Source organism: Hyla sarda, chromosome 7, assembly GCF_029499605.1.
Source record: "Hyla sarda isolate aHylSar1 chromosome 7, aHylSar1.hap1, whole genome shotgun sequence".
Classification (NCBI taxonomy): domain Eukaryota; kingdom Metazoa; phylum Chordata; class Amphibia; order Anura; family Hylidae; genus Hyla; species Hyla sarda.
In genome coordinates, this window is record NC_079195.1 from 179,484,617 (window position 1) to 179,505,954 (window position 21,338).

A 21,338-nucleotide genomic window follows, 5' to 3' on the forward strand; every position below is an offset into this window, starting at 1 on the left:
CCGATGAGTCAGAAGCCAGAGTCCGCTGAAAAAGAATAGACAGCGCCGATACTTGACCCTTAAGGGAACTAAGAGCCAGGCGCGTCTCAAGACCTGACTGCAGAAACGCCAGAAAGTTCGGCAGAGAAAAACGAACCGGGGAAAGAGAGCGGGCCTCACACCACCGAAAATAAGCCCGCCAAGTCCTATGGTAGATCCTTGCCGAGGATGGCTTACGTGCCCTGAGCATAGGGCGAATAACCGCAGATGAGAAACCGCGAGCCTTCAATACTGCGGTTTCAACCACCATGCCGTCAAACGCAGTGACTGTGAATTGGGGTGGCAAAGAGGACCTGAGACAGAAGATCGAGGCGATCTGGCAGTCGGAAGGGAACGTCCGCCACAAGCCGAACCACGTCGGCGTACAAGATCGGCACGGCCAATCCGGGGCCACTAGAATGGCCGGAACGCCTTCCGCCTTGAGTTTCCTGAGGACTTGGGGAAGGAGGAGAATTGGAGGATCTCTGGACTTTGCCACGAAGCTTGGAACCTGCCGGTTTAAGCGGGACGCAAATAGGTCCACGTCCGGAATCCCCCAATGACGGCAAATGGACTCGAACACCTCCGGGTGAAGGGACCACTCCCCGGGATCGGGAGATGAGCGACTTAGAAAGTCCGCCTCCCAATTTTCCTCCCCCGGAATGTGGATCGCTGATATGGAGGGAATCATGCGTTCCGCCCAGGTCAAAATCTTGGACACCTCGGTCATGGCGGCACTGCTGCGTGTGCCCCATTGAGACACGCCACGGCCGTGGCGTTGTCGGACTGAATGCGAACCGGGCGACCGCGGAGAAGAGACTCCCAGTGTCTGAGACAAAGGAATATCACCCGGATCTCCAGGACATTGATAGGAAGCCTGGCTTCCCGAGGTGACCACCGGCCCTGGACCGTCCAGTCCAGGAGAACACCCCCCCAACCGAGGAGGCTTGCATCCGTGGTAAGAACCAGCCAGTTCAACAGTAGGAACGAGCGGCCGCTCTGAAGGAGGGGGGAGTGTAGCCACCAAAGAAGAGACTGGCGAGTCGAGGTGGGCAGACGGATCCGGTGGTCCAAGGACAGGGGGGATCCGTCCAACAGAGACAGAATAGCCCACTGAAGCGGACGGCAACGGAACTGTGCAAACGGGACCGCAGTTATAGCTGCCACCATCCTGCCCAGCAATGCCATGCAAGTACGAATGGACACTGGATGCGGGCATCTCAAGTGACGAACGCCTGATAGCAGCGCACTCCGCTTGTCCGGAGGGAGGAAGATTCGGGCACTCCCGGTATCGAACCTTAGGCCCAGAAATACCAGAGACTGGGAGGGAGAAAGGTTGGACTTCTCCTCGTTGATCAGCCACCCGAAGCTGGTTAAGGACAGACACCCCCCGGGACCTGAGAATGGCCATGACAGCCACCAGGACCTTGGTAAAAACCCGGGGGGCTGTGGCCAGGCCGAAGGGCAGAGCCACAAATTGAAAGTGACCCTGTGGAATGGCAAAGCGGAGGAAACGTTGATGAGGAGGAAAAATCGGGATGTGTAGATACGCATCCCGAATGTCCACTGAAGACAGGAATTCGCCCTGATCCATGGATGCTACGATCGACCGTAGTGACTCCATACGGAAGTGTTGAAGGCGAAGATGCCGGTTGAGGAGTTTCAGGTCCAAAATCGGACGAACTGAATCCTCTTTTTTGGGCACCATGAAGAGGTTTGAATAGAAACCCCTGAAACGGTCCTGAGGTGGAACGGGCACAATAACACCCTGTTGTAGCAGAGTGCGAATTACAGAATGAAAACCTGCAGCCAGAGCAGGTGAACGAGGAGGCTGAGATCGAAAAAAACGATCCCGGGGAAAAGAAGCGAACTCGATACGGCAACCATCGGAGATGACGTCCCGAACCCAAGAGTCCTGGACTTGTGCCAACCAGATGTTCCGAAAAAGAAGTAAGCGACCGCCCACCCGAGACGGTGTCCCTGGTGGGGGCGCCCCTTCAGGTTGAGGCAGGTTTGCGGGTTCCTGATTTAGCGGGAAATCGGTTGGAGCGATTATCCTGCTTCCAGGAGGAGCGAAGTTTGAAGGACGGGCCCTGCCTACCCTGCGATGGGCTCGACTTTTCCTGGCGCCCCTGACCCAGGGGGCGAAAGGACCGAAAGGAGGTTGACTTACGAAAACCCCCACGAGCCGCAGTGCGGCGAGCCTTGTTCTGGGGAAGCAAAGAACTTTTACCTCCCGTAGCCTCAGAGATTATGTCGTCTAGCCGTTTCCCAAAAAGGCGACCGCCAGTAAAGGCCATTGCCGTCACAGATTTCTTGGAAGCCGAATCTGCGTTCCAAGCTTTGAGCCACATGGAGCGACGAATGGCGACTAGGTTGCCAGACGCGACAGCCACACAGCGAGCAGACTCCAACGAAACCTGGCATAAATATTCGCCTGCGTCTGACACCTGACGAGCAATCTCAGCCAGATCATCCGGGGAGGCCCCGGACAACAGACCTTGACGGAGCTGAGAAGCCCACACCGCTAAGGCCTTCGCAACCCAGGTGGAAGAGAAGGCTGGAAGCAGGGAGGATCCCACGGCTTCAAATGCGTATTTGGCTAATTCTCGACCCGCTTGTCGGCGGGATGCTTAAAGAAAGCGGCATCCGCCAACGGTAGAGTGGTGGATTTGGAGACTGAGGGGTCCACAGATGGTGGAACGGTCCATTTAGCGATAAGGTCCTGAGGGAATGGACACAAAGTCTTTAACCGTTTAGTGCCTTGGAAGCGCTTCTCCGGAAGCTTCCAGGCGGTCTCCAGAAGCACATCAAACTCCTTATGAGAATGGAAAAACTTAGGAGAACGAAGGGTACGGGCAAAGGAAACCTCAGGAGCAGGGTCCGAGGGTCCAGGGTCCTGTAGATGGAAAGTGTCCCTGACTGCAGACACCAGGCCATCCACCAAGTCAGACATTGAGGACAGCTCTTCAGAATCCAAATGAGGTTCTGAGCCCGCCAATTCACCCCGATATCGGGAACGGTTAGTGGAGGTTCCTGATCTGGGTGACGGGATCTAGTATGGCGGTTCGGGGAACGGCCCCTAGGAGAGCAGTCACGTGACCGGGAATGCCGCCTAGGAGCGGGGGATCTGGAGCGCGAGCGGCGCCTGTTTTCAGGAGAGGAGTCAGGATAAAAAAAACATGGACGCCTGTGGGAGCGTCGACGGTCCGTAGATGCCGAACTAGCTTCCCGAGGGGGACGTAGGGAAGACTGCCTTAAGGCTGTAGCCACCTCCTTGGAAACCTGCGGCAGGTCTGAGATAGTCTGTGAGAGGGAAGACACCCAAACCGGGGCCGGTTCAGAGGCCACAGACCCCGAAGGAGCATCTTGGGCAGGGGTAGTAGGGCGGGAGGAAGAGCAGGCAGAACAAGTGGGTACAGCCAAACCCCCTGAAAATTTAACCCTACACCCTGTACAAGCATAGTAAGTGACCAAGGCAGGGGCTGCCTGTCTGAGGGAAGGTTCAATGCTGGGGGTAGACATTGCCAAGCACAGCCAATTAGTGACCGAAGAACTGGAATTAGCTCACCCAGGTTCCAGTCTGACGTCCCCACACCTTCGGATACAGGACAGCCGGCTGGAATACAGATCTGGAAGACCCACAGGAGCAGCGTGTAGCAGCATGTGAGAAGACCAGCACTGGAACAAAAGTGATTAGAGGAGGCTCCTGTCACGTAACCTGAGGGAGGAGCTACTGTGCGCGCGCTAGCACAAGAGAGGCTGAGACAGCTTGGACCTGATAGGCTGAATCAGCCCTCCCTGTGCCGGCGCCAAGATTTGGCGCTCACAGAGCGCGGGAAGGGGCGGAGCAACACTCGGCCGGGACCAGGCCGAACAGACCTACAGTGAAGTCGGCAGCCGTCTCCCTCTGCGGGGACGGCTGCCGGGGAAGCAGACGACCGCCCGCGGGGTGGAGCCACACTCAGCCGGGACCAGGCTAAGTTGCTGACAAAGCAGCGGTCTGGTCCCGCTCACACCATGCGCCCTTACATGAAGCCCGCAGCCGTCTCCCAGTGAGGACGACTGCCGGAATCAGCGGAGATTAGCGGCCTGGTCCCGTCCGAACACGTCGCCCCGACAGAAGAGCCGGCAGCCGCCTCCACTGCGGGAACAGCTGCCGGATAGTTAACTGGACGCCGCAATGCCGTCCGGGGGGGCTGTCACAGAACAGACTGTCCAAGTAAAGGTCCCCTCACTGTCCTTACCCACATCATAAGGGGTCCCCCCCAAATAAATACTTGTTCCCCTTGGGGTAGCCCTAGAGATAGAGAGGGGAGAGGGGTAAGGGGTGTAGGGAAAACTTACCTGAATATGGAGGTATACTTACCTCCTGAGAAGGTCTGTCCCCAGCAGTCTTCGCCAGACTAAGCCTGCTGCATCATGCCAGGCTTCTTTAAGCTGGGCGAGCAGAGGCAATAGGTGACCCGGACCCAAGGTACAACCTGGTGCTGGCCGGTGGCGAGGAAGGGTTAACGGACCATACAGTATGGAACCGTGCCCTTCAGTCGCATGTGGGGAAACAGGTAGCGCCATGCTCCTGTCGCCCCTACCTAGAAAAAATAAAAAAGAAGAAAAAAATCTAAACACTAACTCTAAAAAATAATAAAAAGACCAGGCCTGGAGCAATCCAGGACCGTGTTGCCTCCTATGACACAAAGCTAAAACTGAGTGTCTCTAAGGCAGTAGGTGGGGTATACCCTGCTGGGAGGGGCCGACTTCTTTTTTTGTATGCCTAGTGTCAGCCTCCTAGTGGCAGCAAGATATACCCACGGTTCCTGTGTCCCCCAATGGAGCTGAATGAGAAACTGTGGTAGGCTACAGTTTTGGGTACGGTAAAAAAAAAAGTGACAAAACCGTACAGGATGCAAAACGGACAAAACCAGATGCATCTTTTGGCATACGGTTTTCAATGGAGAGTCAATGCATACGGTTTTCAATACGGTTCCGTACGGTTTTCAAACTGAAAACGTGTATGGGATTTGTATTACAAAAACGTGGTGTGAACCCAGCCTAATAAAGTATTCAGGACACACCAGGCCATAAAAAACTCTGGATACTCTTGTTTTGAAAAACGTATCCCCTATACACAGGTTGGGAGTTAGGAGTCTGATCCCAGTGGTTGGACCTTAAACTCTCCCTCCCCCAGGTTTTCCTGAACAGGGCCCAGTCTCATGCAAATCAAGGATTTAGACTGTGTGCCTACCTTACTAACCTCTCCCTTTCCCTTTTTGCTATCTAACTAGGGACTACGCAGGGTATCTAGGCTAGGTTCCTTTACCAGACATGTTCCCATGTCAGGACATGTGTTTAGTACTAGTATCCAGAGTGTCTATCAGGGACAGTTGTTGTCTCCCCTGTCTTTCATCTTCTCTACCACTTTATTTTCTCCTATGATGGTGTTATATGTTTAAGGTTTTTTTTTCAGCATTTGAATAATAAAAGGTTACATTGTTTTTCATCAATTTTGTCTTTTAGTAATCTCATAACCTCTATGTCTATGTTCACACGAGGCTATGTTCCGGGCATGACAATTTGGTCCTGATTCACTATATACTATTGGGTTGTGTGCCAAAATCAGTTGCATTGTGCCACAAATTGTGTCTGCGCCAGAAGGGGCCACTGAAAAGGGTGGGGCGTGTTCCCAACATTTTAGAAAATGTGGTAGATTTGAGCTCTGTAAAAAAAGCAAAATGTAAGGAAAAGTGCAAAATGTAGGAAACATTAGTAAATACTGTGGGAAAATACCTGTCGTGAAACAAAACCCACAAAGAAAACTACACTCCACTCTTAGTAAATCAGGGCCATTGAGTTCCCACATGTGTTGCAGATATAGGTCACACAGAGTTACATGGTCCATTTATTTTATACACCACCAGGCAATAATACTTGACAATGCTATATATTTATTGCATTATTTTAATTATTCTATTATATAATTTCGTTATAGAACTTAGAAAATTATACAAACATTTTTCTGGTGCCTTGTTAAATGACAACAGACTAACGTTGGTTGTTGAATGTATAAAGAAATTAATAGATGGTTCCTTGAAATTAACATTTCTAAGGCTACAGCAGCTTTGCAATAATAAGAAAAAACAAAAACAAACGCTTACGCGTGCTGGACCCCTAGTGCGTTTCCTTCTGCTTTGCATAGAGGAACGCACTCCTTTGCGTCTTTTTGGTCTTTGAACATTAATCTGTTAAATAAATAAAAGATTAAATAAAAAATAAATAAATGTCAGAATTTATATTTATTTAATATTTTACATGAGATTCCTCCTCTTGCATCTGCGAATGCCTCAGTCCCCTCTCTTCCACCATGTGTCTGGTCAAATCCATTTGCTGCAACAGAAAATAAAATATACTTTAATTTCATAGCATGTAACTTAGTATTTTGGAACAATTAAATTACTAACATATACGGTAAGTCACAGGGATAAACTGTAACATTATAAGCGCCCACAAACGAATATGCTGATCCCCTCCCTTAAAGGGGTACTCCGCTGGAAAACTTTTTTTTTTAAATGAACTGGTGCCAGAAAGTTAAACAGATTTGTAAATGACTCCTATTAAAAAAATCTTTACCCTTCCAGTACTTTTTAGCAGCTGTATGCTACAGAGTAAATTTTTTTTGTCTTGTCCACAGTGATCTCTGCTGACACCTTTGTACATGTAAGGAACTGTCCAGAGCAGGATAGGTTTGCTATGGGGATTTTCTCCTGCTCTGGACAGTTCCTGATACGGGCATCAGGTGTCAGCAGAGAGCACTATGGACAAGACAAAAATGAAATTCAAAAATAAAAGAATTTCCTCTGTAAAGCTGGGTTCACACTACGTTTTTCAAATACAGTTACCGTATACGGTTTTCTGCTAAAAAACGTATGGCAAAAAACGTATGCAACCTTATACAACCGTATGACTCCAAATTAAAACGTATTTCCCCGTACGGTTCTATCCGTTTTGCATCACTTTTTGCCAACGGTTTTGTTGGAATTAGTTTTCCAGCAATTTAATAAAGTTACTATTGTTCTATTGAAATTCCAATCTGCGCATGTGTCAACTCCAAAAACGGATTAGAAAAACCGCGTGCAACCGTATTCTGAAATTCTGTGTACGGTTCTCATAGATAACAATGTTAAAAGAACCGCATACGGTTCGCATACGGTTTTCCAACCGGAGGCAAAAACGTGGTCGACAGCGTTTTTGCCTACGGTTGAAAAATCGGAAAAACCGTATCCGAGGCAAAACGGATGCAACCGTACACAACATTTGGAATAAGGTTTACAATGCATTCTCTATGCATACGGTTTTGGATACGGTCGTATACGTTTTTTTGCGGAAAACCGTATACGGTTACCGTATTTGAAAAACGTGGTGTTAACCCAGCCTAAGGCTGGGTTCACACTACGTTTTTGCCATACTGTTTTCAATCCGTTTTTCTAAAGAAAACCGTATGGCAAAAAAACGGATGGAACAGTATGGAAAAAAGTAAACCGTATGCGTTTTTAAACAGTATACTGTTTTTAAAAGTGCATACAGTTCTGTCAGTTTTTATAAAAAAAAAAAAACATAAGTTTTTGAAAATTTTGTCCATTTTTAATGGGAGGGGTCTTGGGTGGGGACTTTAGGATTCAAATGCGCATGTGCAAAGTAAAAACGTATAAGTTTTTCCCGTATGGAAACGTATGCATGTGCGTTTCCCATTGACGTCCATGTTAAAAAAAACGTATGCAGTTGCAGTACGGTTTTTAAACCGGAGACAAAATCGTGGTTGGCCTCACTGCTTCGTAGTAGGTGAGTTCCAGCTGCTATCAGCCGGAGACTTACCACTAACGCCAGACATTAGAGATTATGCCGATGTCTCCTGCAGAACCAGCCATTGTAAACAAACGAGGGGTTTTGGCAGCAGTGGTCATGCTCTGATGAAGGGGCCTCACAAAGAGCAATATGGACCTTTGCCCGCTGTTTAAATACCCCCACATGTGAACTTCTATCCCCATCCTGCTATGCAGATGCAACTGCGAAATAAAGGACGAAGATAAGAGCAATCCTTCTAACAGTGAGGGCTCCGTGATTTATTCCTTCTCTCGTGTGTGTGCTATTTTACTATATGATTTACGCGTTAAGCACCTCAGAGACCCCAGTCCGTGCAGTGATAGCGCCTAATTAGTAGCTGTGTCTGTGCAGAGTCTCTGCAGTGGAAAGATTAATTGGGTAGCTATTTTGTGCGGCTCTGTGGTGGACACTGTATGTACAGCATGGTGGTTTTTGCTACTTTGCTGCTGAGGGTTATATAAGATGCATATGTGGATTTCTATTACACAGTTCTATAGTACCGGTATGTTCTCTGCACAAAAGTATTTGTGGGTAATTCCCTGGCATATATGAAAACTTACATTTTCTGGTGCTTCACTATTTGAGGAGCTGTCTGGAGTAGTTATTCCTGGGCTTGGTTCCTGACAAATTAAAATATTCAAAATTAGAATGAATTTCTACATAATTATTTACATCCCAAGAACCATAATTATTTTCTGTCAATGAAGATGTAAGAATCTTTGTTTTATCACACCAAAGATTCTTGTTTCTCAGTCTGAGATTCCTTTAGGTGCTTATTTGCATTCTCCAGGCAGCTTTCATGTGTCTTTTACTGAGGAGAGAATTCTTTCTGTGCCATAAAGCTCAGATTGGGGATGTGTGAGGGATCATTTTTTTAGGGTATACAAAGTGACCCAAAAAATAGCAATTTTGGAGTTTGGTAATTTATTTTTTATGTATACGCTAGAGATGAGCGTACTTACAGTAAACTCAATTCGTCACGAACTTCTCGGCTTGGCAGTTGATGTCTTTTCCTGCATAAATTAGTTCAGCTTTCCGGTGCTCCGGTGGGCTGGAAAAGGTGGATTACAGTCCTAGGAGACTCTTTCCTAGGAATGTATCCACCTTTTCCAGCCCACCGGAGCACCGGAAAGCTGAACTAATTTACGCAGGAAAAGTCATCAACTGCCGAGCCGAGAAGTTTGTGACGAATCGAATTTACTGTAAGTTCGCTCATCTCTAGTATACGCCATTGACTGTGCAGTTTAATTAACGTTATATTTTTATAGTTCGGATATTTACGCACACAGCGATATCACATGTTTATTTTTGTTTACATTTTTTTTTTAAATGGGAAAAGGGGGGGTGATTCAAACTAGGGATCGACCGATATCGATTTTTTAGGGCCGATACGGATAATCTGTGGAGGTTAAGGCTGATAGCCGATAATTTATACCGATATTCCGGTATAAATTATCGGCTATTTCTCTCCCCCCACCCCCCCTGAAGCCGCTGCAGATCGGGCGCTTTAAATCAATGAACTGTAGCGGCTTTTGCGGTGCCAGAGACGGCCACCGCCACTTGCTTCTCTCCCCCTGCCTGTATAAAGCCCCCCTGACTTATAATACCCCCTGTCCTGTGCCCCTCATATATAATGCCCCCTGTCCTGTGCACCTCACATATAATGCCCTATGTCCTGCCCCCTCAGTGGGAATTATATGTGAGGGTACAGGACAGAGGGTATTATAAGTCAGGGGGGCATTATATGGGCACATGACAGGGGGGGCTGTCATGTGCCCCCACATATAATCCCCCCTGTCCTGTGTTCCTCACATATAATATCCCCCTGATATGTGCCCCTCACTTATATTTGCCCCCCTCACTTATAATTTGCCCGTCCATCCATACAGCGCCCGAGCAGTGCTCACCTTTCTCACGCTGCTACGTTCTTGTACTGGGAGTGAGAGCTGCAGGGACGTGATCTCCGGGCGCCGGCGCGATGATGTCATCACGCCGGCCTGCCGTGGATGGCGTCCCTGTAGCTCTCACTCACAGTACAAGAATGAAGCAGCGTGAGAAAGGTGAGGGAGTGGAGGAGCGGGACAGCTGACAGCTCCTGCTCCACCATGCTGTCAGGCAATTGCTCCGCACGGCAAGACAAGGCGTGCGCACGAATCGCGGGACTTCAGTCCCGCCCTGAAGTTCAAGGCCGGGACTGAAGTCCCACGATTCGTGCGCACGCCTTGTTTTGCGCATTATCGGCAGGTTAGAAGTCGATAACGGAAAAAAAAAACGTGAATATCGGCCGATAATATCGGCCGTGCCGATAATCGGTCGATTCCTAATTCAAACTTTTCGAATTTTTTACTTTTTCACACTATTACATGCAATCCTTGGATTGAATACACAGTTCAATGCTATGCCGGTGCTCCATTTCTCCATGCTGCTGAGCATCGAGCCACCGATCGGACAGCGAGGAAGCAGGTAAGGGCTTTTTCGCCATCCTCTCGGCTGATTGGGACACCATGGTTTTACCGTGGTGGTCCCGATCAGCTCCTTTTTTTTTTACACCATGATCTACTTTGATTGTTGCGTCTAAGGGGTTAATGCCGGGCATCACCGCGATTGGTAATATCCGGCATTAGACATCAGCTCCTGAGCCCACATCATAGAAGGGGAGTGGGCACAGAGCATACAGGTACGCCCTGCATCCTTAAGGAGTTAAAATTTACCTGCAAATTTAGTTTTTCCTTTTAAACAAATTTGCAAAAATGTCTAACATTTCAGTTTTCACATTCTCATCATAAGGAGCACAGAATAATGGGGAAATCTTGATTTTTTTTTTTTATGTGAAAAAAGTGAAAGTATCTGAAGACTTTGAATTGTATATATCAACTAATCAAATAAAGTCCTTACTTACATGTTTAGCATTTTGGTCTCTTGTATGAGTACATGTTGCTGAATGAGCCAAACAATACATGGAGACACTACTATGGGTATTGCTGCTGCTGCTGCTACTGATGCTTCTGCTCCTTGGCTTGCTGAGCCTATAATGGCGTCTGCTGGTAAATCCACGCTTTCTTGCACCTAAACATAGGGGTGTATCAACTAGGGGAGGGCACAACAGGTAACTCAAAATCATTTGGAATTTACTCTACATACATTTTTTTTGCTGTATAGAATAGCCTAGATAACCTTGGTACACTACATAGCAGAAAAATAAAGTATTCCAATGTATAACAGTGCCCCACTGACAAATATAAACTTATTTTGGAATACACTTCACCATGTTGCACTAATAGAAATTAATGTTTCAGTCAAACATACAGACATAATATAAAATGTGTTTAAATGGTACCTGTCACTATCAATGCAATTTTATGTATTATAGATAAGCCTATTTGAATAACTTTTTGAATATACTTCTTAATAAAGTTTTGTAACTTTATGTGTTAAATTAACCCCTAAAAGTTTGTCTCCTGTAGCAGCCTGACAGAGACAAAAGACAGGAAATGCAGACTGGATATCAGCTCAGCACAGTGCATAGAGTTGAATATTTCAGCTCCCTTTCCCTTTGAGCTGAGCTAGACTATAAAGCATGGTTTCCCCCAAAAAAGTTGCCTCCAGCTGTTGCAAAACTACAACTCTCGGCATGCCTGGACCGCCTTTGGCTGTCCAGGCATGCCGGGAGTTATAGTTTTTCAACAGCTGGAGGTACCCTGGTTGGGAAACACTGCTGTAGAGTCATAATGTCTTCAGTGCATAGTGCTGAATATTGTGCTAAACATTTCTGCTCCTTTTTGCAGTTGCTGGGCAGAGCTAACACACTGTAGAGTTCAGTGAATAAAGCTGAGGGGGTTGTGTGCAGCCTCTCTCTCACTGAACTGCTCTCGGCTGTATGTAGCAGAGTGAGGAAGGAAGTTCTCCCCAGCAGGGCTTCAGATAATGTCACACCTGCTGGGTAACGCCGCTTACCAGTCTGTGGAGCTGAATGAGACTGAGGAGAAAATACAGTATCAAGGTAGAAAACAAAAAAATAAATCAAAATAAAGAAAGACAGGGGGTGGTTAAACATGATGGGGGCAGTGAACTCTGAGGATTAAAAAATTACATGACAGGTACTCTTTTTATTTATTTATTTTTATTTATGAATTTTCAAATAAAGAAATTAATAACATACATATTCAAACATCCCCACAGAGGATCACACCACATCCCTGACATTTCCATAATACAAAGTTGGTCAACATAGGATGCATGAATAATCAACAGGAGCAATATAACATCCATAGACCACAAAACAGTATGATCAGGAGGGCTTGGTACATCCCGGGGAATAACAACCAACTCAAATACCACTACAGACACACACACTCCCACAAAACACACACACACACACCAGAAAACATCCTAGGAGCTCACCTCTGATCCCTGCATCTACTCTATGACTGGGAGGCCCCGCGTATCGGAAGATCCGTAGAAACATCTAACAACATCCAAGGAACCTATACTTTGTCAAATTTCTTGGGGCACTTACGACTCACATAAAGGACATGATAAAGGGGAACATATTTATTCACCAAGGCATTTCATCGGGAAACAGGAGGAGAGGACACGTCCTTTCAGGCCATCACAATAACTTTGCAGGCGTAAAACATAAGAAAACAAATTAAAATGTGCCTATAAGACCATTTAAACAAGACCATTGACACAAGACCATTGACACAAGACCATTGGCACAAGACCATTGACAACTCCCAACAAACAGACCTCTGGCATTAAAACAAAGGGAAATTGCAGAAAATTGGACAGGAATTGCATCACATCTCTCCAGAAAGGCACAACACAGGAGCAATTCCAAACCGCATGTAAAAGAGTGCCTTGCGTCCTCCCACATCTGAAACACACAACAGACCCCGACAACCCAATACAATGCAACCTAACAGGAGTATAGTACAAGCGGAGAATAAACCGGTACTGGATGAGCATATCACGGGCACTAATCACTGTGGGGTAATATGTCTTAACCACCTCCTTCCACATCTCCTCTGAAAGACCAGGAATATCTTCTACCCATTTCAAATACGCAAGAGCAAATGGATCCGGACCCACTGATTGTAACAAGGCATACGCTTGAGTAAGAGGCTTAGACAGGTCAGTAGTTCCCAGGAGCAACTCCAAGTCATTACACGCAGGGGTAACTTCCAGGGAGCCAAACTGGGCAGAAACCGCATGTCTCAACTGAAGATACCAGAAACCACCGACCAGACCGCAGCCCCTATCTTAATAGGAGCCAACAAGGATGAAGAGGAATCATACCTGTATAATACATTAGTCAATGTCTCATACAAACCCATTATAGCCAGGGAAGTGAAGGCATTGGAGAGATCCAGGTCGATCCACCAGGCTGCGTACACCAGTTGAGAAGCTAGAAAACAGTTATGCATATTAGGAGCTGCAAGCCCCCCTCGCTGGTTTGGCGCCTGGAGCAGTGCCTTTCCCAATCTCGGAGGATTATTCTGCCAACAGAAGGATCTCAGAGCTCTGTTCAGTTTGACAAAAAACTCTCTAGGAGGGAAAATAGGCGACATATAAAAAAAGATACAGAAATTTTGGGAGGAAAATCATCTTGAAAATATTAACCCTACCCGCTAAGGATATTAGCAAGGAGTCCCGTTATCGTGCTCTCTAGAAGAGGTTCCAAATTAAGGGCCATAAACTCAGAATTACACAGAGACACTTCCACTCCCAAATATCTAAATTTAGACACAACCTGTAGACCATTGGGCGACGCAGATGGTAGAACCCCTCCCCGGGATAAGGGCATTAAAGAATACATAGCCCAACTAACTCTAAGGCCCGAGACCTTCCCAAACCTATCCAGAAGATCAAAGAATGCTACCAGGGAGCCCTCCACATCAGCGAGATATACCAAGGTGTCATCAGCATACATGGAGATCTTTTCAGTCAAGGGCCCAATAGGGATTCCCCTAATGGAGTCGGAGGCGTGAACTGCCACCGCCAGAGGCTCCACAGCGAGCGCAAACAAGAAGGGAGAAAGCAGGCACCCCTGCCACGTACCCCTGCCCAACAGAAAAGATACAGAAACCACCAAATTGGTATGTATGCGGGCCCTAGGGGTGTCGTATAGCAAGCGAACCCACGCCCTAAAAATAGGTCCAAAGCGGAGGACACACAACAGGCACCAAATATAATGCCATTCAACCGAGTCAAATGCCTTATAAATATCAAGGCTAACCACATAACCAAGAGATGAGTCATCCTCCGCTGCAGAGATATTAAGCCGCAGCCTTTTGACATTAATATCCGTGGCCCTACCCGACATAAATCCAGTCTGGTCAGGGTGAACCACCAAAGAATTAAGATTAAGAAGGGAAATAGGACGGTAAGAGACTTTCCAGGCTTGAGAAGTACCACAATGAGGGTTTCTCTCATGGAGTCAGGCAAGGCCCTAGAATCCAAGGCTGCCGCATAGAGGTTGAGCAAGATAGGAATCAATTTCTCCTTATTCACCCTGTACCAATCGTTCACCAGCCCATCCAAACCCAGCATTTTTCCAGGGGCAAGTATTTTATAACCCCTAAGAATGATCTGAGATCTCTCTACTAATCTGTAACATACATCACTCACCGCTGGCAGTAGGTCAGCCGTGGCAAATGCGAGGTCAATACGAGAGAAGGACCTGCGCACTGTGGAATAAAAGGAGAAAACAGAATCATCAGGATATTTCCATCTCCAGAGTTAGATGAGGCCCAGCCCCAGACACCAAGAAGCCAATGCAGAAGAGCCAGAGTCTGCAGCACCGGTGCAATCGAGCTGAGGATCAGGAACAACGTTGAAGTCTCCTATAAAAAGAACAGGTCAGTAAGGAAAGAAGTCAACTTATCCGTAAGCAAGTCTAACAAAGCAACATGAAAGGGAGGAGGCACATACAGAGAGACCAGCGTGAAAGAGGACAGAGAACAGTGTAGGATTACATATCTGCCAAAGTGGTCACATGAAACTTGGGATATCACCAATGGGAGGGACTTAGACACCAGGACCGAAACCCCTCTAGCTAAAGAGGAATAAGTAGAATGATACTCCCTCCCAACCCACGCTCTCTTAATGGCCAATACCTTCTGATCCATAAGGTGGGTTTCCTGTAAACATATGATATGTGGAGAGTGTCGCTTAACAAAATCCAGGCACAGCGCCCTCTTGAATTTGGAATTAAGGCCACAGACATTCCAACTGAATACTTTAAGGGACCCCATCATGAAAAATGTGGAAAGAACAAATCGGGAAAATGCTCCATACAGAAACTTTTTCACGATGAAAGGTGAATCACCGGAGGGCTAATATATACTTAGGGAATGCCACTCCCATTCGTTACCACTAAAGAGGTTATAAGAATGTAATGTCACCGACCGAAAAAATGCCTCTTTATGAATACCTTAAAACATAACTTTTAATATTAGTATTTAATAGATAAATCCTAGCTTAAATTCAAATATACCAAATACACCTCAAAATAATACATTTGTCCAACACCAAAAATAGTGTGTGTGGATGACTGGTACTCAGTCACGGATCGCGGAGCATAATATAGATTAGATAAAGATCTGTTCTTAGCAAAGTAAGGTGAGGAGGTATGTAGTTAGATAGATAATATATCCCACAAATAAGATGATAAATAGTCACTGTTGGATATAGTGACTAGAGGCAATAAGTGAGAGGTGAAAAATAGGGGTAAGTGCATGCTAAGCTAGATGGCCCCTCCCTCTGTCCCTGCCTTTTGAGGGACCCACCTCCTTAACAGGGTGGCCTCAACCACAATGACGTTCCCTAACTTACATAAGTGAGGGAAAAAATAATAAACAATGCAATAGGCTAGATAGAGAATATGCTCGGCGATCCGCAACTGCCCAGACACCACAAGTGATAACCAACTGAACAGTGCAAAAAAACTGTAAACTAATAAACACCAATGTGAATTCAGGTAGAAAAAACAGGCATGGTCGCACATCTACAATCTTGTATAATGATCTAATTGCTTCTCAGCATAATATCAAAAACTAACAGGTAGTTAGTTTACATTTTTGATCAAAAAGTACAAGCCCACTCGCCACGTCAAGGCCACCTATTTAGAGTGGGTCCCTAACGTCCCTAGCATAAAATGGCGTAGCACCGGGCGGCGACCACCACCGCCACGGCACCAGTGCCCATGTGGGGGGGAACGACCCACTGGCAGAGCGGCCCCAATGCCACTCAAATCAGTCTATGGGCCACACACCCCCACAGACACGGCACCACGGCAGCAACGGACGCAGCACAGCACCAAACCAGTGTGAACAAGGTGTTACAGCACACTTACCATGCTCTCCCAGTCAGACTGGGAGGCTGCTAGAAAAAGGTAAGGTGAAAAAGTCCGGCTCCCATGGGAGTAAAAAATATATTTTTATTGATCCCTATTAAAATCCAAAAAACACAAATGGATTAAAAGTACATATGCAGAGAAGGAAACACCTCCACCTCCTGGGAGGCTGCTAGGACAGAAATGGCCCTTGTGTAGCTAACTACTACTTATATAGGGTTGGGCTGAGGGGGTGGGGAAGAGTGCAGACACATGTTCAAACTAAAAAAAGGAGGGGATAGAAAACAATAAGTGAGAGAGGGACTAAGCTAGATGGCCCCTCCCTCTGTCCCTGCCTTTTGTGGTACCCACCTCTTTAACAGGGTGGCCTCAATCACGATGACGTTCCCTAACTTACATAAGTGAGGGAAAAAAATAATAAACAATACAATAGGCTAGATAGAGAATATGCTCGGCGATCCGCAACTGCCCAGACACAACAAGTGATAACCAACTGAACCGTGCAAAAAAACTGTAAACTAATAAACACCAATACCTAGTGTAAGATTAAAATAGGTTCCAAATAAATTATATTAGTCCAATGTTTCAACCATCAATTGTTCATGGTCTCATCAGGGAACCAGTCAGACCTATTATCAAAGATAGTTAACAAGGGGACAATAACCCTTGCACATTTCAAATCCAATAAATAGAACAAGAACGTAGCTAGATCCAGAGTATTAGATATATATATATTATCCGTTAGTCTAGTCTGCAATACTGTATAGAGATATATATCAATGGAGGCAAATGATAATGGGCTTTTTGATATCAAGGTGCAGGCGCCAACGACACCATCCGATAGCAACCGTTTGCAGATGAATCAGCTCGCTAGATAGTACTAGTCAATTAGTATACGTGTGTCCCCTCAGGACAACCGGTAAAACCTAAGGTCACACACCTCCATTAAAGATATACATATAAATCCCAGTCAGATGTATCCAATATTCTTATAGATAGCAAGATATAACAAGGTGGGCCATAATGGAGGGGACTGCAGCAGTTAATAGAGCATGACAATAAATAATGAAGGAGCGTGTAATGGCACGCTACTTCTGCTACTTATCTCCCAAGATGGATGGCATAACCCTGGACCGAAACCATGGTGAGTAATGTCCCCCTCTGTAAGGTTGGTTGCAGCTGCAGCTTACCCTGGTAGCTGGTCAGTTTAAATATCCTTCTGTATTTGTGCCCCTATACCCGGCACGCCCACTAAACCCGGCGTGTGTTAGGTGACACTCGCCTGTTGGCATCTTTCCTTGAAGACAATGAGAGAACTTTGGGTCATGGTCCTTTTTCCACGTACCATCTTCGGAGCACAAAAATGCCCCCGGCTAATGACGATGATAATATTGGGGTGTTTGTCCGTGAAGTCACAAAAGCCATCGAGGATTTAACAACCACCCGGAATGATCCTGTTTCTAATTTGAATCATGATGGACTTATGGCATTAAGACAACTAGAGACGGATAAATCTATTGTCATAAAGTCATCAGACAAAGGGGGAAATTTGGTAATTATGGACAGTGACAAATATATCTCTATGTGTCTTACAATTCTGAATGATCAATCATGTTATCGAGTCCTAGACCGTGACCCTACATCAATTTTCCAAAATCAACTAAAAACTATACTAACAAGGGCCCTACAGGAGAGTGTCACAGATGAAAAAGAATACAACTTTTTGTTTCCCTCCCACCCTACTATAGCTACATTTTATGGATTACCTAAAATTCATAAAGGGTTATCACCACTTCGATGTCGTCCAATCGTGTCTGGAATAAACAATTTAACACAAAATTTAGGAATATATCTTGACCAAGTATTACGTCCCTTTGTTCTAGCCTTACCGTATTATATTCGTGACACTACTGACTTACTATTAAAACTAGAAGACATCGTGCTGGATGAGTCATCGTGGCTCTGCTCAATAGATGTTGAGGCGTTGTACAGCTCCATCCCGCATGACAAGGGGATGGAGGCTGTGCGATCCTTCCTCAAAAGTCGCAGTATCCATTTTGTACGTCATAATGAGTTCATATTACAGCTTCTTGAATTCATTCTGACAAGAAACTATTTTTTATTTAACACACGGACCTTCCACCAACTTAGGGGGACTGCCATGGGCAGTCCGACAGCACCATCCTATGCCAATCTATAACTGGGTTGGTGGGAGGAATCCGTTGTGTTTAATGACGAGTTGTATGTATCTATGTATCAAGAATTTATCTCCTTTTGGGGAAGATACATAGACGATGTGATCATTATCTGGATGGGACAAAAGGTTGAGTTTGAACAGTTTATTGATGTCCTTAATGTGAACCAACTTGGACTTAAGTTTACTTATGAAATACAACATGACACAATTTGTTTTCTTGATGTGACATTGAAAAGAGAGACGACTGGACACATCACCTCATGTGTGTACCATAAATCCACTGCGGGGAACAGTTTACTCCGATGGGAGAACCACCACCCGAACCCCTAAGACGTGGGATCCCCAAAGCCCAATACTTAAGAATGAAGCGAAAATGTTCTGATACCATTAGTTACCATAGCGAAGCAAACAAATTAAGGAGGAGATTTCAGGATAGGGGCTACCCAGATAAAATTTTGAGGGAAGCATATAACATGGCTAAAAAACGACATAAATTGAGAATCATAAGGACCTATGATACAGCCACCAGACAGATAAGAGACATCTTTACTAGATTCTGGCCTCTTTTAACGACCGATCCGAAGGTGGCAGAATTGGAAGGCGATCGACCCGCTATAAGGTATAGGCGAGGAAGAAACCTGGGTGATCGCCTAGTTAATAGCCACTTCACAGCGCCCCCAGGGGCCCCCTCGTGGCTCCCTCAAAAAATCATGGACACGTATCGTTGCGGATCATGCAAAGCATGCAATTTTATCGATGTATCAAAACAGTTTGTGGGTCCTAAGGAAGGCAAAATATACGTATGTCGACACTTCGCAAATTGTAAAACATCTAATCTGGTTTATCTGTGCACATGTCCCTGTGGACTTAAGTATGTTGGCAAAATGAAACGAGAATTTCGTCGCCGCATACTGGAACATCTCGGCGACATTAAACACAGACGAGATAAACCATTGGCGAACCATATGACACGAGTACACACTGAAAATCCCACCAAAATATTGTTTCAAGCTATAGAGGTCGTACAATTATTCATTAGAGGAGGAGATGCGGATCGACGCCTCCTACAAAAGGAAACGCAGTGGATATATTGTTTGGGTACCCTCACCACGAGGGGCCTTAACGATTATTTATCGTTTACATCATTTATCTAATTGCCCTGACTAGATTCCATATATATACGCCCATTTACTAATGGAACATGTTTTGATAATGATCCAACATTCCACAGTCTGATATCATTACACAGAGCACATCATACACACGGTTGGGTATCCTCGGAACTACTGTGGGCATAAGCCGGTATTTTTATATTTTTTATGCAGCAATATCCAAGATCTGTGATTCACACTATAAGAGTCTAGTACTCATACTGCAGTTATACTACTTATTTCCTCCCGTATGCTAACTATCAATTTTCCTCCTAGGCTCCGAACACATCCCCCGTATGTTAACACTACTTTTGGACATATCTAAGCCGCCGATGGAGACATTATATGGCTGGAACGCACGGTGACACGCAGGCACCAGTGCACATGTCTTAGTCCAATAGCCGCGCATGCGCGGCTTTGACAGCCACTACGGCGGCTATCCGCGCCAGCACAGACATCCACAGGCGGCTTCCTGTGTTTGGGACGCACGCCGCTTTGACGCGCAGACCGGAAGTCGTGCTTACTGTTATCCACACTAGCGCTGGAGGAATTATGCTGTTTCCGGTGCCTGGAACGCACACCGGGATATTTAAACTGACCAGCTACCAGGGTAAGCTGCAGCTGCAACCAACCTTTACAGAGGGGGACATTACTCACCATGGTTTCGGCCCAGGGTTATGCCATCCATCTTGGGAGATAAGTAGCGTGCCATTACACGCTCCTTCATTATTTATTGTCATGCTCTATTAACTGCTGCAGTCCCTTCCATTATGGCCCACCTTGTTATATCTTGCTATCTATAAGAATATTGGATACATCTGATTAGGATTTATATGTATATCTTTAGTGGAGGTGTGTGACCTTAGGTTTTATCGGTTGTCCTGAGGGGACACACGTATACTAATTGATTAGAACTATCTAGCGAGCTGATTCATCTGCAAACGGTTGCTATCGGGTGGTGTCGTTGGCGCCTGCACCTTGATATCAAAAAGCCCATTATCATTTGCCTCCATTGATATATATCTCTATACAGTATTGCAGACTAGACTAACGGATAATATATATATATATATATATATATATATTGATCTAATACTCTGGATCTAGCTACGTTCTTGTTCTAATTATTGGATTTGATATGTGCAAGGGTTATTGTCCCCTTGTTAGCTATCTTTGATAATAGGTCTGACTGGTTCCCTGATGAGACCATGAACAATAGATGGTTGAAACGCGTTGGACTAATATAATTTATTTGGCACCTATTTTAATCTTACACTAGGTATTGGTGTTTATTAGTTTACAGTTTTTTGCACTGTTCAGTTGGTTATCACTTGTGGTGTCTGGGCAGTTGCGGATCGCCGAGCATATTCTCTATCTAGCCTATTGCATTGTTTATTATTTTTTCCCTCACTTATGTAAGTTAGGGAACGTCATCGTGGTTGAGGCCACCCTGTTAAGGAGGTGGGTCCCACAAAAGGCAGGGACAGAGGGAGAGGCCATCTAGTTAAGCCCCTCTCTCACTTATTGCCTCTAGTCACTATATCCAACAGTGACTATTTATCATCTTATTTGTGGGATATATTATCCATCTAACTACATACCTCCCCACCTTACTTTGCTAAGAACAGATCTTCATCTAATCTATCTTACGCTCCGCGATCCGTGACTAAGTACCAGTCATCCACACACACTATTTTTGGTATTGGACAAATGTATTATTTTGAGGTGTATTTGGTAT

At 45.7% G+C, this 21,338-nt stretch overlaps 1 protein-coding gene across 4 annotated transcripts in view; it reads right to left on the minus strand.

The window, feature by feature from the left end:
* The window catches only part of LOC130282792 (uncharacterized), an 83,058-nt gene that overhangs the window by 8,784 nt on the left and 52,936 nt on the right, over nucleotides 1-21,338 (minus strand). For 2 of the 4 annotated variants that reach the window (XM_056531532.1, XM_056531529.1), the window contains exons 7-10: nucleotides 10,796-10,983; nucleotides 8,457-8,516; nucleotides 6,328-6,402; nucleotides 6,174-6,257 (exon numbers count right to left, since the gene is read on the minus strand). In XM_056531532.1, coding sequence (XP_056387507.1) covers nucleotides 6,174-6,257; nucleotides 6,328-6,402; nucleotides 8,457-8,516; nucleotides 10,796-10,983 — 407 coding nt within the window. Of the gene's footprint in view, nucleotides 1-6,173; nucleotides 6,258-6,327; nucleotides 6,403-8,456; nucleotides 8,517-10,795; nucleotides 10,984-14,526; nucleotides 14,664-21,338 lie in introns of those variants that run through there. The other 2 variants (XM_056531533.1, XM_056531530.1) reach the window with 2 other exon arrangements.